This window comes from Argopecten irradians, chromosome 13 (assembly GCF_041381155.1).
Source record: "Argopecten irradians isolate NY chromosome 13, Ai_NY, whole genome shotgun sequence".
In the NCBI taxonomy this organism is placed as follows: Eukaryota; Metazoa; Mollusca; class Bivalvia; order Pectinida; family Pectinidae; genus Argopecten; species Argopecten irradians.
The window spans coordinates 37515897-37532773 of record NC_091146.1 but is presented as its reverse complement, the minus strand read 5'-3'; the positions used below and the strand labels follow the sequence as shown (position 1 = coordinate 37532773).

Sequence of the window (16877 nt, the reverse complement as noted above, 5' to 3'; positions counted from 1 at the left end):
TGTATGTTTTCCATCATTCTTTTTCTTTAGCTCTAACCAGAATTATCATAGAGTTCTCACTTATGATTTCAACCAAAAGATAAAAAAAATATCCTAAGGGAACAGAGACCTTGTATAAATGGTGACTCTGACACAATAATGGAGAAATAGGGGCCTTAGAATAAGGAAAATGGTAACCCTGATGCAATAGTGGGCCAGAAGGGCAAGGTTTAATAAGGAAAATAGTTTTGACGTTGATTTCCTCAAGCAAGAGTACCCATCTGTCTAATTACCTTTTACAGATTACCAATCAAGACATACTACTTATAGAGAGTACACCCAGTGATTCTGGATACTACCAATGTCATGCATCAAACCCTGCAGGTGATGTCATGGCAACCGCACGCATAGAGGTCATACAAAAAGGTAAGTCATGGTCACCACACATAGAGGTCATACAAAAAGGTAAGTCATGGTCACTGCACATAGAGGTCATACAAAAAGGTAAGTCATGGTCACCGCACATAGAGGTCATACGAAAAGGTAAGTCATGGTCACCTCACATAGAGGTCATACAAAAAGGTAAGTCATGGTCACCACACATAGAGGTCATACAAAAAGGTAAATCATGGTCATTGCACATAGAGGTCATACAAAAAGGTAAGTCATGGTCACCACATATAGAGGTCATACAAAAAGGTAAGTCAAGGTCACCACATATAGAGGTCATACAAAAAGGTAAGTCATGGTCACTGCACATAGAGGTCATACAAAAAGGTAAGTCATGGTCACCGCACATAGAGGTCATACAAAAAGGTAAATCATGGTCATTGCACATAGAGGTCATACAAAAAGGTAAGTCATGGTCACTGCACATAGAGGTCATACAAAAAGGTAAGTCATGGTCACCGCACATAGAGGTCATACAAAAAGGTAAATCATGGTCATTGCACATAGAGGTCATACAAAAAGGTAAGTCATGGTCACCGCACATAGAGGTCATACAAAAAGGTAAGTCATGGTCACCACACATAGAGGTCATACAAAAAGGTAAGTCATGGTCACCACACATAGAGGTCATACAAAAAGGTAAGTCATGGTCACCACACATAGAGGTCATACAAAAAAAGGTAAGTCATGGTCACTGCACATAGAGGTCATACAAAAAGGTAAGTCATGGTCACCACACATAGAGGTCATACAAAAAGGTAAGTCATGGTCACCACACATAGAGGTCATACAAAAAGGTAAGTCATGGTCACTGAATATAGAGGTCATACAAAAAGGTAAGTCATGGTCACCGCACATAGAGGTCATACAAAAAGGTAAGTCATGGTCACCACACATAGAGGTCATACAAAAAGGTAAGTCATGGTCACCACACATAGAGGTCAAACATAGAGGTCATACAAAAAGGTAAGTCATGGTCACCACATATAGAGGTCATACAAAAAGGTAAGTCATGGTCACCGCACATAGAGGTCATACAAAAAGGTAAGTCATGGTCACCACACATAGAGGTCATACAAAAAGGTAAGTCATGGTCACCACACATAGAGGTCATACAAAAAGGTAAGTCATGGTCACCACACATAGAGGTCATACAAAAAGGTAAGTCATGGTCACCACACATAGAGGTCATACAAAAAGGTAAGTCATGGTCACCGCACATAGAGGTCATACAAATAGGTAAGTCATGGTCACTGAATATAGAGGTCATACAAGTGATGGCGACCGTGTTACTAACGTCTCACACAGGTAACTGGTCCTTCATCCTGTGGCGCAGTAAATATTGTGAGACACATGTGTAATTATACACTTGTGACAGGTAATTAATATCGTAATCAATATGTGATGTAGCATGATTGTTATACAATTACAACAATTATTTAATGTTGTTATAGTTATACCTTTGTTATAGTGATATAAACCTATCAATTAATGTGGTGGTCTTCATGATGATAAGCTATTTTATTAAGCATCAAAGAGACTATTTTCTAACTTCGTCAGGTTATGAAAGAAATTTTGTTTGAATCCGTATACAGATTCTCACAAAAGTTTGCAAACAAAATTCATTTTATAACCTGATGAAATTAACAAATTATGACATCTATGCTTGTAATTTATTTTTCAGGCTACTTGATAAAATATAATTCATCTAAATGTACGATTCCATTAATTTTCCAATGGATTATTTTTTTTCTAAACCAACGTCGACGCCTCTATTGTGATGTCATGGTAACATTGGATTATTTCATTGTGGTATGAAGAAAAAGAATCTGCCAAATTGAATCAGAAAGATTAAATATGAAATCAAATAAAAATCCATTATTTACAGACAATAGTCCTGGTATGATCCAGAACTTTACAGTGATCGTGCTGTCAGCTACAGAGGTTTACGTGGAGTGGGTCGGTGCTGACTCCCCAATCTGCTGTCCTGTTCTAGCCTATACACTTCACTACCGCAAGATCCATGGCTCAGGTACTGTACTCATTTCAAAATAATTTATTGTATAACAAATGGAATGGATAACAGTACTTGTAATGGGAGAGGAGAAAATGTATGAATCTGTGTAGCAATCAATCAATGCTTAAGTGAAGAGAGTGTAGCTGCCAGACCGAAATTCAAACCCGGACCTCCAAACACTAGCCTAATGCCCTATTGCTGAGCTACCTAGTCACCGATGATGGACCCAGTCCAGTCCTGCTACAATCTTCTCTTCTTTTTCAATGTCGTTGCCCTCAAAGACATACATGACCCTGATACTAGGGACCATAGGTATTTTAGTTGGGGCCGATTTTGTAAGAGGAGCAGAGAAAATGTAGCGCCCAGCCCAGGATTTGAGCCTGGGACCTCCGAACACTTGCGGGATATTCTACCACTGAGTAATACCTGGTTACTGATGATCAACCCAGTCCAATCCTGATATACTACATAGGATGCGGTTCATTTATGGTGTACATGATATAGTTAAAGGCCTACTACCTTTTCGAAACGGCTTTTAATTTTTGTTGTAAAATCAGATGTTGATTGTCATGCTGTTTAGAGAAAATGTTGCGAGTTTTCACTCCCAAATAATAATGTCACAGCTAGTTTACCATTCGTGTTGTTTCAGATAATGAACAAAAAGAGATTGTGACCGGGACCTCGGTGAACCTGAGCAGACTGGACGAGTATTCTGAGTATGAGTTTTATGTGAAGGCTTACGCAAAGGAAGGCGCTGGGAAGGAGTCAAGGAAAATACGTGTTACAACAATGGAATCAGGTATATCAAGTTCACATGTGTGACTTCTCAAGGTCACAGGTGTGTTTTCTCAAGGTCATTATGATTTGTGAGAATATAGATATGGATCAAAGTCATAGATCAAGGTCATAAACATGGATCAACTCAAGGTCATAAACATGGATCAACTCAAGGTCATAAACATGGATCAACTCAAGGTCATAAACATGGATCAACTCAAGGTCATAAATATGGATCAACTCAAGGTCATAAACATGGATCAACTCAAGGTCATAAATATGGATCAAGGTCATTAGAATTGATCAAGGTCATTAGAATTGATCAAGGTCATTAGAATTGATCAAGGTCAGAAGTCTAGAATGCAAATTAAGGTTGCATTCAACTTAAATAGTATTTATAGTCAAATGGTTTACATCATGTAAATACCATATAATAAAACAGATATTGGCCTGGTTTCAAGTGGATATGGTGATTTATCAACAAGAGGAAGCGATATCACCCGAGACCAAAGGGTTATATCACTTTCAAGAGTTGATAAATCACAGTATCCACCTGAAAACAGATTGATATTTGTTTTGTTATACCAGGTATTGACTACATGTACATACATGTAGCTCTTCTTCATGATATTGAGTAGTCCTGTTGAATAATTCTGAAAAAAAAATTAGGCTGGTATTACTACTAAAATAGAGAGAACATCATATACATTTTACTTACTATGATTTTAAACAATCTTACAAAAATGTATGCACAAATATTGGCAGGGTCACATTGATTGCAGTTAACCTGCCTCCCTCCATCACACCTTGCTGAATGATGATGTCACAATTACTTATCTTGACGTCATGGAAAGTCCCTTTTGGCTATATTTGGGCATGACCTGGACTTATTGGAATCTTATATCAACCCCGAAAGTGATTGTGACGTCATATTACAAGATGTCACAATGCTAGATTTCTATATTTGGGTACAACCTTGATCTTTAGTATTCGTATATCAACCTGGGATGATGTCACAATGCATGGTGTGGAATTTTCGGGTGAATATCGTGTTGTATCATGACAGGAAAGTGTGGTTTCAGCCAATCAGGAGCAAGCAAAACACACAGCCATGTTATCAAACATTATTCTATTGTTATTATCAAACATTATTAGCTCACCTAGTCCGAAGGACCAAGGTGAGCTTATGCCATACCGTGGCTATTTCCATTTAAACAAGTTCTTCTCTGAAACTAAGCATGGGATAGCACCCAAAATGCAATGCTAGCATCCTTATAGGGTGGGGATTCAAAATTGTACAAATGATGGGCCCTGGGCGCCTGAGGGGCGGGGTCAAAAGGGGTCAATACGGCTATTTCCGTATAAACGACTTCTTCTCTGAAACTAAGCACGGAATAGCATCCATAATGCAATTGTAGCATCTTTATAAGGTGGGGATTCAAAATTGTACAAATGATGGGGCTGACCCCCCGGGGGCCTGAGGGGCGGGATCAAAAGGGGTCAATTTGGCTTTTCCATATAAACGACTTCTTCTCTGAAACTAAGCATGAGATAGCACTCATAATGCAATAGTAGCATCGTTATAGGGTGGGGGCCGCGGTGGCCGAGTGGTTAAGATGTCCCGACATACTACCACAAGCCCTCCACCTCTGGGAAGCGGGTTCGAATCCCATGTGGGGCAGTTGCCAGGTACTGGCCGTTGGCCGGTGGTTTTTCTCCGGGTACTCCGGCTTTCCTCCACCAACAAACCTGGCATGTCCTTACATGACCTTGGCTGTTAATAGGACGTAAAAATAAAAAAATAAACAAAAAAATCGTTATAGGGTGGGGATTCAAAATTGTACAAATGATGGGGTTGACCCCCTCGGGGCCTGAGGGGCGAGGTCAAAAGGGGTCAATTCGGCTATTTCCATATAAATGACTTCTTCTCTGCAACTAAGTATGGGATATATATATATATATATATAAATATAGCACCCATAATGCAATGGTAGCATCCTTATAGGGTGAGGTTTCAAAATTGTGCAAATGATAGGGCTGACCCCCTGGGGGCTTGAGGGTGGGGTCAAAAGTGTCAATATGACTATTCCCGTATAAACGACTTCTTCTCTGTAACTAAACATGGGATTACGCTCATAATGCAATGGTAGCATCCTTATAAGGTGGGGATTCAAAATTGTGCAAATGATAGGGCTGATCCCCCGGGGCCTGAGGGGTGGGGTCAAAAGGGGTCAATTCGGCTATTTCCATATAAATGACTTCTTCTCTGCAACTAAGTATGGGATATATATATATATATATATAAATATAGCACCCATAATGCAATGGTAGCATCCTTATAGGGTGAGGTTTCAAAATTGTGCAAATGATAGGGCTGACCCCCTGGGGGCTTGAGGGTGGGGTCAAAAGGGGTCAATATGACTATTCCCGTATAAACGACTTCTTCTCTGTAACTAAACATGGGATTACGCTCATAATGCAATGGTAGCATCCTTATAAGGTGGGGATTCAAAATTGTGCAAATGATAGGGCTGATCCCCCGGGGCCTGAGGGGTGGGGTCAAAAGGGGTCAATTTAGCTATTTCCATTTAAACGACTTCTTCTCTGCAACTAAGCATGGGATAGCACTCATAATGCAATGGTAGCATCCTTATAGGGTGGGGATTCAAAATTGTAGAAATGGTCCATGGGGCTGACTCCCTGGGGGCTTGAGGGGCGGGGGTCAAAAGGGGTCAATTTGGCTATATCCATATAAACGACTTCTTTTCTGAAACTAAGCATGGGATAGCACCCATAACGCTATGGTAACATTCCTATAGGGCTGGGATTCAAAATTGTACAAATGATGGGGCTGACCCCCCAGGGGGCCTAAGGGGGGGGGGGGAGGGTCAAAAGGGGTTAATATGACTATTTCCATATGAATGACTTCTTCTCAAAAACTAAGCATGGGATAGCACTCATAATACAATGGTAGCATCCTTGTGGGGTGGGGATTCATATTGTACAAATGATGGGGCTGATCCCCCAGGTCCTTAGGCGCGGGGCTAAAAGGGTCAATTAGGCTACTATTTTCAAATAAATTACTTCCTCTCTGAAACTATGTATTGGATAGCATATTATCCTCCGCCCAATGAAGTTGGCGGGGGATATACAAATGGGTTGCGTCCGTCCGTCCGTCCGTCTGTCTGTCTGTCCGTACGAATGGTTTCCGGAGCATAACTCTAAAACCAGTAGAGATATTTCCACGAAACTTCATACACACATTGTTCTTATGGTCTAGTAGTGCCTTTTGCTATTTTTAGGTTTTCATTTTTTGCCTTTTTTCCGTAACCATGGAAACATTGCTGAAAATATCATATTTTTGTAGCAGGTTCATTTCCGGAGCATAACTCTAAAACCAGGAGAGATATTTTCACGAAACTTCATAGACACATTGGTCTTATGGTTTAGTAGTGCCTTTTGCTATTTTAAGGTTTTCACTTTTTGTACTTTTTTCTGTAACCATGGAAACATTGCTGAAAATGGCAGATTTTTGTGTAAGAATCGTTTCCGGAGCACACTCTAAAACCAGCAGAGATATTTCCATGAAGCTTCATAGACACATTGTTCTTATGGTCTAGTAGTGCCTTTTGCTATTTTTAGGTTTTCATTTTTTGCACTTTTTCCGTAACCATAGAAACATTGCTGAAAATATCATATTTTTGTAGCAGGTTCATTTCCGGAGCATAACTCTAAAACCAGCAGAGATATTTCCACGAAACTTCATAGACTTATTCTTTTTATGGTCTAGTAGTACCTTTTGCTATTTTTAGGTTTTCATTTTTTGCACTTTTTCCGTTACCATGGAAACATTGCTGAAAATATCATGGTAAATGGTAAATGTTACTTTGCAAAACTCCACCCATCTTTGTGTATATAGTCTAATATAAATGTCAAGGCTGTATACCTGATTCAACAATTGCAGCCCCGCTCTACTTGAATTATACTCCATCTTTCTTTAGCTCAACTTCCTTTTTCCTGTTTTTTTTTCATACACATAAGTCTCCACAATCAAACTTACTTCAGCTTTGATATCTCCATTGGCGGGGGATCTGAATGACTATGTCCTTGTTCGTATAGTATTTATAGCATCATTATATGGTTGCGATTCAAAATTAAACAAATCGTGGGGTCAATTTTGCTATTTATTCTGATTGTTAGAGACTTTGTGATAATTACTAAAAACAAACCAGGAGAGAAATCCAGGCCCACTGGGCCTCTTGTTTTATTGTTGTTAACAAACCTTATTCTTTTTTTTAATTTTTTTTTATTTCTTTTATTTTTCCATTTTATCATACATATATAATACACAACATTATATCAATCATACTTCCACAAACAAACAGAAAAAAAAAACACACATGCAAAGATGCACATACTCCTCACACATATAGTCATATAAACAAAACACTGCACAAAAGACAACACTAAAACTACATTTTACAAAACATAACAATATACATTAGAAAAGCATTTAGATTAAATTATATAGCTTTAAAAAAAAGACTATGGTGGTCAACTACTTGGAAAAATATACCTGGTAAAGCATTAAGAAAGAAAGGTATGGTGACATTTTTTTTTTTTTTTTTTTAAATAATCATGATAATTCTAGTAAACTTTGCCATTTTACCCATTTCCTGTCAAATTTAACTTTCAGTATATTATCTCTAATTTGTATATTAAATTTCTGAATATTGTACTGATTTATGAAAGCTGTGATGGATAATGGTGTTTTTAGACATCTGGACTTATATATATACCATTTAATCATAAGAACAATTTCCTTATCAATTTCGCTATTTGTTACTCTATTATGAAATCCGAAAAGCAATGTTTCTTTATTAAATCTAAAGGGAATTAACAGAGCATCAATAAAATATTCCAAAGTGTTGTAAAACTCTTGAATTTTATAACAGTTCCAAAATGCGTGCTCAATAGTTTCTATTTCATCATTACATAGCGAACAAAAAGGGCTTTCTGTAATACCTAATCTAAAAAGATGAACATTTGTTGTAACTGTATATGATGGTTTATTCTATACTGTAGCCAATGCAATTTTGTATTTTGAGACACAAGAAAAGGGGTTCTATAAATCATTTTCCATTTATCATTGTCAAAGTTAAAAAAGTCTTCCCATTTGTTCCGTCCTGTTGCAATAGTATCATTTGAACTGAGTATATTGTAGAAATCTTTTGCACCTTTTTTACTCTTAAAAAATAATCTAAGATATATTGGCATATAAGGGAAATTTAGAGTTACATTTGTCAGATCATGATTGGCAATATATCTTCTAACACTAGTAGCAATGCCTTCAAACTGGAGAAAGTTGATTTTTAAATCATACCATTGACAAAATTCGTTGAAAGTATATAAAATATTATCTTTTTTTATAAAATCATTAACTACAGAAATCCCTTTTCTGTACCAATCGTGATAAAAAATACTTTTGTTTTCAATTTTGAATAAATTGTTATGCCAAATGGGTGTTTTCAATAGTGATTCAACACCTTTTTCCAGTGACGTATTTTTTTGTTCTAACATATACCAAGCTTTTAAAACATCTTTCCAAAAAAGATTTTTACAATTTTTTTCACAATAAAAAATATATTCATTTCCACAATATGCTAGTTTATTCAAATCAATAAATGTGTTTACAATGGTCTTATATTTACTATCTCCAGTGAGAAGTCTCCTTATCCATGTTAGTTTTAGAGAAGCAATGAAAGAATTAACATGCACCATATTAAGACCCCCTTCATAATATTTCTTGATTACCACATCTCTTTTGATTTTGTCAGTTTTACCATTCCAAATGAAGTTGAAAAGTTCTGAATTTAGTTTTTTAATAAAATCATCACTAGGATTAGTTAAAGAGATGAACAGGTGATTGAATTGAGACATTAGTAGAGATTTAATAACATGTATTTTACCTATGGGTGTAAGGATTCTTCTTTTCCAAGACTGAATAAGAGATTTTAATTTAACAAGTTTTTTATCAAAATTTAGCTTTGGTATACGATGAAGGTCAACATGGAATTCTATAACAAGGAGAGTAAACTTAGTATTTCCCCATTTTAAATTCCACTCAGGATAGAAAATTTCATCACTATATTTTTAGTACCCCAGATGGCGGGCTATTCAAATTTTCGTCCGTGGTCCGTCGTCCGTCCGTCCTTCCGTCCGTCCGTCCGTCCGTTATTCTTGTTACCGCTAATTCTCAGAAAGTATTGAAGGGATCTTTCTCAAATTTCATATGTAGGTTCCCCTAGGACCCTTGTTGTGCATATTGCATTTTGGGACCGATCGGTCAACAAGATGGCCGACAGGTGGCCATCTTGGATTTTGATAGTTAAAGTTTGTTACCGCTATTTCTCAAAAAGTGCTGAAGGGATCCTTCTCAAATTTCATATAACGGTTCCCCTAGGACCCTAGTTGTGCATATTGCATTTTGGGACCCGATCGGTGAACAAGATGGCCGACAGGTGGCCATCTTGGATTTTGATAGTTAAAGTTTGTTACCGCTATTTCTCAAAAAGTGCTGAAGGGATCTTTCTCAAATTTTATGTACAGGTTTCCCTAGGACTCTAGTTGTGCATATTGCATTTTGGGACTGATCGGTCTACATAGATGGCCGACAGGCAGCCATCTTGGATTTTGATAGTTAAAGTTTGTTACCGCTATTTCTCAAAAAGTGCTGCAGGGATCTTTCTCAAGTTTCATATATAGGTTCCCCTAGGGCCCTAGTTGTGCATATTGCATTTTGGGACCGATCGAGTCCAACAAGATGGCCGACAGGGGGCCATCTTGGATTTTGATAGTTAAAGTTTGTTACCGCTATTTCTCAGAAATTACTGAAGGGATCTTTCTCAAATTTCATATGTAGGTTCCCCTAGGACCCTTGTTGTGCATATTGCATTTTGGGACCGATCGGTCAACAAGATGGCCGACAGGTGGCCATCTTGGGATTTTGACAGTTAAAGTTTGTTACCGCTATTACTCAAAAAGTACTGAAGGGATCTTCACAAATATCAAATTTCATAAGATGGCCGATGGCCATCAGATAATTTAGCATATTCTTTTAATTCTTTCATTGCTTCTTTAAGAGACAGTTTTGATCCATCTAAAATAAGAGAGGTGTCATCTGCATATTGCGATATTAAAATTGGCTGATTTTCTAAACTGATGCCTTTTATGTTATTATTATTTCGAATTCTGATGGCTAAGATTTCTACACAGAGAATAAATATATATGGAGAAATAGGATCTCCCTGACGGCAACCACGTTTGATTTCAAAAAAAGGTGAGAGATAGCCCCCTTGATTGGGACTGCTGAAATTGCACTATTATTTAAAATATTTACCCATTTTCTCAGACTATCTCCAAATTTAAAAAATTTCAATACATTGTCCATAAATTTCCAATCAACTGAATCAAATGCTTTTTCAAAGTCAATGATAAGTAACATACCCGATAAATCATTTTCGTCTGCAAATTGCATCAAATCATAAATTAATCTAGAATTTTCACCGATATATCGACCCGATATAAAAACCCGTTTGATCTTTATTAATCAACTTATCTAAAACAAGTTTTACTCTATTTGCTATTGAACCAGACCCAATTTTGTATTTAACATTTAGAAGAGAGATAGGTCTCCAGTTTCTGAGAAATTGCTTGGGCTTATCTCCCTTAGGTATGCAAGTTATTATCCCTTGTCTCTGAGTTACTGATAATTTTCCATTACTATATCCAAAATTTAGTGATCTAACAATAAAATGACCTAAGAATTTCCAAAAACATTTAAAAAATTCAACAGTGAAGCCATCCGAACCAGGACTTTTCTTATTTTTCATGTTTTTTAAAGTTTTTGCTGCTTCACTGTATGTAATAGGACCTTCTAATTTATTAGATATAATTTATCTAACCTGGGTACTTCACACTGAAATAAGAAATCATTTATGCTTTTTTCTTCAATATCTGCATTATTACCAAATGAATAAATTTCTTCAAAAAAAGATCTAACTTCATTAAGTATTTCATCCTGTTTTGTAACTATTGTCCCATTATCTTTCTCTATTTTTGGAATGATTTTAGATGTAAAATTTCTATTTTCCAAATTCAAAAAGTAACTTGTTGGTTTTTCCCCCTCATCTAGCCATTTTGCTTTTGATCTTATAATACTCCCCTTGATTTTCTTTTCTCTTATTTTTTTCATTTCTTCTTTCTTTTCATCCAATCGCATAAAATCTATATTATCTTGGTCTTCCAAAAGCTTAATTTCATCATATAATAGTTTTTCTTTTTTATCCTGTTGTTTTTTCTTAAATGACGAATAAGAAATAGTTTTGCCTCTTATTTCAAGTAATAGAGTTTCTAAAAATAGTTGATCATTAATTTGAAATTGTATATGGTCATCAGGAATTTGGTCAAGTTTATCTAAATTATATATTGGGACAGCATATTGTTTTTTTATGTCTAAAATGAGTTTCTCTATTGTTTTAAGATATTCTAAGTCATGAAGAAGTAGATTGTTAAATTTCCATAATCCCTTTCCTTTTGTAAAATCATTAAACTCGAATGATATAACTGGACTAGAATGATCTGATCTGTACCCAGGCTCGATATCTGAGTGATTAATACTAGGTAATAAACTTTCAGAGACCAGGAAGAAATCCAAACGTGCCTGCTTTCTAGGGTTCCTTTTTCTCCATGTATATCTACGAGTATGTGGATGACTGTCTCTATAAATATCTACTAAGTTAAGCTCCTCCATCAATTCTTTAACCCTCTCCCTAGCCCTTGGATTATTTACCTGTTTGTAGCTATCATCATAGTCTAGGTCCGAATCAAGTATTAAATTACCATGGAACTCATTCAAAGTGTCTGATATATTGCTATAAAAACCTGGTGAATCTGTGTTTGGACCATTAAGTGTCAGCAAAGTTATTTTTGTGCCCTCTATTTCTAGCTCTAAATAAAGAAAATTACCAGTCATGTCTTTTTTCTCTCTCAAAATTTTAAAATCAAAATTATTATTGAACAGAATAACCACCCCTCTAGAATTTGACTTATAAGAGCTAAAACAACATTCAAAACCCCATTCTGATCTGATAATATTTTCAATGTCTGTAGTAAAATGCGTGTCTTGGAGACAGCATATATTGTACTGTTTACTTTTTAAAAATGTAAAAACATCTTTTCTTTTCTTTTTATCCCCTAACCCTTGACAGTTTGCAGAGATTATTTTGATACCTTCCATAGTATGGTTATATAGCATTTAGTAATAGCTGACCACATTGAATATATTGAAGAAAGAACTGCAAGAACATGAATATGAGACACAAACAAACACAAAAAAACACAGAGATTTAAAACAATACTTTTTGGCATAGAAATAGCCTGTATGAACATTCCATTACAAGTCTGGCCATCTCCTTAAACAAATATATTGAAGAAATATATGTTTTTTGTAATTCATAAATTTACCTCATGCACAAGAAGAACGTTTACTTAATTTACAGCAATTTGATTTTTTCTCACATCATAAACTTATACGTAAACATACTAACTTTGTACACATGTAAAGTAAGTTTTCTGAATGTGTAGCAGAAGATAATGAACCTTATTCTATTGTTGTTACCAGTGCCAGCCACAATTCCTGAAATTGAAACAACCAGCACATCTCCTACAAACATTCAAGTGACATGGAGAGAAATTCCACCAGAGCTGAGAAATGGCATTATAACAAGGCATCGGATATACTACAAAACACACTCATCACAGGCCAAGGTCATCGAGGTCAAGGCCAACGTCACCAGCTACTTGGTCACAGGTAACAACAGCAAGGTTATACACTAATGTATCGTAAATTCCTGTTTATTCATGGGAGATAACTCAATCTGATTCAAATACAGATCCATATAAACACTACGTTCAATAAAGGATCTGATAACATTCCATAAGGGGTCATGTTCAGATGACCTTTTTGGCACGTGTACTTCAGATCAAATACATTTTCTACACATTGCTTTGTCAATTGATAACTCCATTTCGTCCCAGTATACATATACATTTAGCTTTGTTGCACTTTGAGCATGATGACTATATACAAGAAAATAATTCTAACAGCTTTTTCAAACTATTTCCTCCCCAGCCAAGATTCTGGCAGCAGCAATTTGATTGGCCATTTTCAAAGGTCACCAGAATGTGACCCATAATGGGATGTTGTCTTATCAATGTAGTGATAATGAGGATCTGTATTTTAATTAGATTGAAGATAACTGAATAGTAATGGGAGATAACTGTGTAATATTAATGGGATATAAATGTGAAATGTTAATTGGAGATAACTGTGTAATGTTAATGGGAGATAACTGCATTATTAATGGGAGATAACTGTGTAATGTTAATGGGTGATAACTGCATTATTAATGGGAGATAACTGTGTAATGTTAATGGGATATAAATGTGAAATGTTAATGGGAGATAACACAAGGTTATCAACAATTCACCTTGTGACTTGTGAATTAAAGGGAGTTAACCTTGTGACTTGTTGTGTATTAAAGGGAGTTAACCTTGTGACTTGTGTATTAAAGGGAGTTAAACTTGTGACTTGTGTATTAAAGGGAGTTAAACTTGTGACTTGTTGTGTATTAAAGGGAGTTAACCTTGTGACTTGTGTATTGAAGGGAGTTAACCTTGTGACTTGTTGTGAATTAAAGGGAGTTAACCTTGTGACTTGTGTATTGAAGGGAGTTAACCTTGTGACTTGTTGTGAATTAAAGGGAGTTAACCTTGTGACTTGTGTATTGAAGGGAGTTAACCTTGTGACTTGTTGTGTATTAAAGGGAGTTAACCTTGTGACTTGTTGTGTATTAAAGGGAGTTAACCTTGTGACTTGTTGTGTATTAAAGGGAGTTAACCTTGTGACTTGTGTGTATTAAAGGGAGTTAACCTTGTGACTTGTGTATTAAAGGGAGTTAACCTTGTGACTTGTGTATTGAAGGGAGTTAACCTTGTGACTTGTTGTGTATTAAAGGGAGTTAAACTTGTGATTGTGTATTAAGGGAGTTAACCTTGTGACTTGTGTTATTAGGGAAAGTTAACCTTGTGACTTGTTGTGTATTAAAGGGAGTTAACCTTGTGACTTGTGTATTAAAGGGAGTTAACCTTGTGACTTGTTGTGTATTAAAGGGAGTTAACCTTGTGACTTGTTGTGTATTAAAGGGAGTTAACCTTGTGACTTGTTGTGTATTAAAGGGAGTTAACCTTGTGACTTGTTGTGTATTGAAGGGAGTTAACCTTGTGACTTGTTGTGTATTGAAGGGAGTTAACCTTGTGACTTGTTGTGTATTGAAGGGAGTTAACCTTGTGACTTGTTGTGTATTAAAGGGAGTTAACCTTGTGACTTGTTGTGTATTAAAGGGAGTTAACCTTGTGACTTGTTGTGTATTGAAGGGAGTTAACCTTGTGACTTGTTGTGTATTAAAGGGAGTTAACCTTGTGACTTGTTGTGTATTAAAGGGAGTTAACCTTGTGACTTGTTGTGTATTAAAGGGAGTTAACCTTGTGACTTGTTGTGTATTAAAGGGAGTTAACCTTGTGACTTGTTGTGTATTAAAGGGAGTTAACCTTGTGACTTGTTGTGTATTAAAGGGAGTTAACCTTGTGACTTGTTGTGTATTAAAGGGAGTTAACCTTGTGACTTGTTGTGTATTAAAGGGAGTTAACCTTGTGACTTGTGTATTAAAGGGAGTTAACCTTGTGACTTGTTGTGTATTAAAGGGAGTTAACCTTGTGACTTGTTGTGTATTAAAGGGAGTTAACCTTGTGACTTGTTGTGTATTAAAGGGAGTTAACCTTGTGACTTGTTGTGTATTAAAGGGAGTTAACCTTGTGACTTGTTGTGTATTAAAGGGAGTTAACCTTGTGACTTGTTGTGTATTAAAGGGAGTTAACCTTGTGACTTGTTGTGTATTAAAGGGAGTTAACCTTGTGACTTGTTGTGGGAATTAACCTTGTTACTTGTTGTGTATTAAAGGGAGTTAACCTTGTGACTTGTTGTGTATTAAAGGGAGTTAACCTTGTGACTTGTGTATTAAAGGGAGTTAACCTTGTGACTTGTTGTGTTGAAGGGAACTTAAAGGGAGTTAACCTTGTGACTTGTGATTAAGGGAGTTAACCTTGTGACTTGTGTGTATTAAAGGGAGTTAACCTTGTGACTTGTTGTGTATTAAAGGGAGTTAACCTTGTGACTTGTTGTGTATTAAAGGGAGTTAACCTTGTGACTTCCTGTGTATTAAAGGGAGTTAACCTTGTGACTTGTTGTGTATTAAAGGGAGTTAACCTTGTGACTTGTTGTGTATTAAAGGGAGTTAACCTTGTGACTTGTTGTGTATTAAAGGGAGTTAACCTTGTGACTTGTTGTGTATTAAAGGGAGTTAACCTTGTGACTTGTGTATTAAAGGGAGTTAACCTTGTGACTTGTTGTGTATTAAAGGGAGTTAACCTTGTGACTTGTTGTGTATTAAAGGGAGTTAACCTTGTGACTTGTGTATTAAAGGGAGTTAACCTTGTGACTTGTTGTGTATTAAAGGGAGTTAACCTTGTGACTTGTTGTGTATTAAAGGGAGTTTAACCTTGTGACTTGTGTATTAAAGGGAGTTAACCTTGTGACTTGTGTATTAAAGGGAGTTAACCTTGTGACTTGTTGTGTATTAAAGGGAGTTAACCTTGTGACTTGTTGTGTATTGAAGGGAGTTAACCTTGTGACTTGTTGTGTATTAAAGGGAGTTAACCTTGTGACTTGTTGTGTATTAAAGGGAGTTAACCTTGTGACTTGTTGTGTATTAAAGGGAGTTAACCTTGTGACTTGTTGTGTATTAAAGGGAGTTAACCTTGTGACTTGTGTATTAAAGGGAGTTAACCTTGTGACTTGTTGTGTATTGAAGGGAGTTAACCTTGTGACTTGTTGTGTATTGAAGGGAAAGGAATCTCAGCTTGTGACTTGTTGTGTATTAAAGGGAGTTAACTTTTGTGACTTCCTGTGGGACCTTGTGACTTGTGTATTAAAGGGAGTTAACCTTGTGACTTGTTGTGTATTAAAGGGAGTTAACCTTGTGACTTGTTGTGTATTAAAGGGAGTTAACCTTGTGACTTGTTGTGTATTAAAGGGAGTTAACCTTGTGACTTGTGTATTAAAGGGAGTTAACCTTGTGACTTGTTGTGTATTGAAGGGAGTTAACCTTGTGACTTGTTGTGTATTGAAGGGAGTTAACCTTGTGACTTGTTGTGTATTAAAGGGAGTTAACCTTGTGACTTGTGTGTGTATTAAAGGGAGTTAACCTTGTGACTTGTTGTGTATTAAAGGGAGTTAACCTTGTGACTTGTTGTGTATTAAAGGGAGTTAACCTTGTGACTTGTGTATTAAAGGGAGTTAACCTTGTGACTTGTTGTGTATTAAAGGGAGTTAACCTTGTGACTTGTTGTGTATTAAAGGGAGTTAACCTTGTGACTTGTTGTGTATTGAAGGGAGTTAACCTTGTGACTTGTTGTGTATTAAAGGGAGTTAACCTTGTGACTTGTTGTGTATTAAAGGGAGTTAACCTTGTGACTT

General features: G+C 36.3%; 1 protein-coding gene across 1 annotated transcript in view; it reads left to right on the top strand.

Annotated features, from left to right (window-relative positions):
- The first annotated feature begins 285 nt into the window (after positions 1-285).
- Positions 286-16877, top strand: part of LOC138305860 (protogenin B-like) — a 48431-nt gene continuing 31839 nt past the window's right edge. Inside the window, exons 1-4 of the mRNA XM_069246123.1 lie at positions 286-405; positions 2318-2461; positions 3096-3245; positions 12906-13094. Of these exons, the coding sequence (XP_069102224.1) occupies positions 372-405; positions 2318-2461; positions 3096-3245; positions 12906-13094 (517 nt within the window). The 5' untranslated portion in view covers positions 286-371. The remainder of the gene's footprint in view (positions 406-2317; positions 2462-3095; positions 3246-12905; positions 13095-16877) is intronic.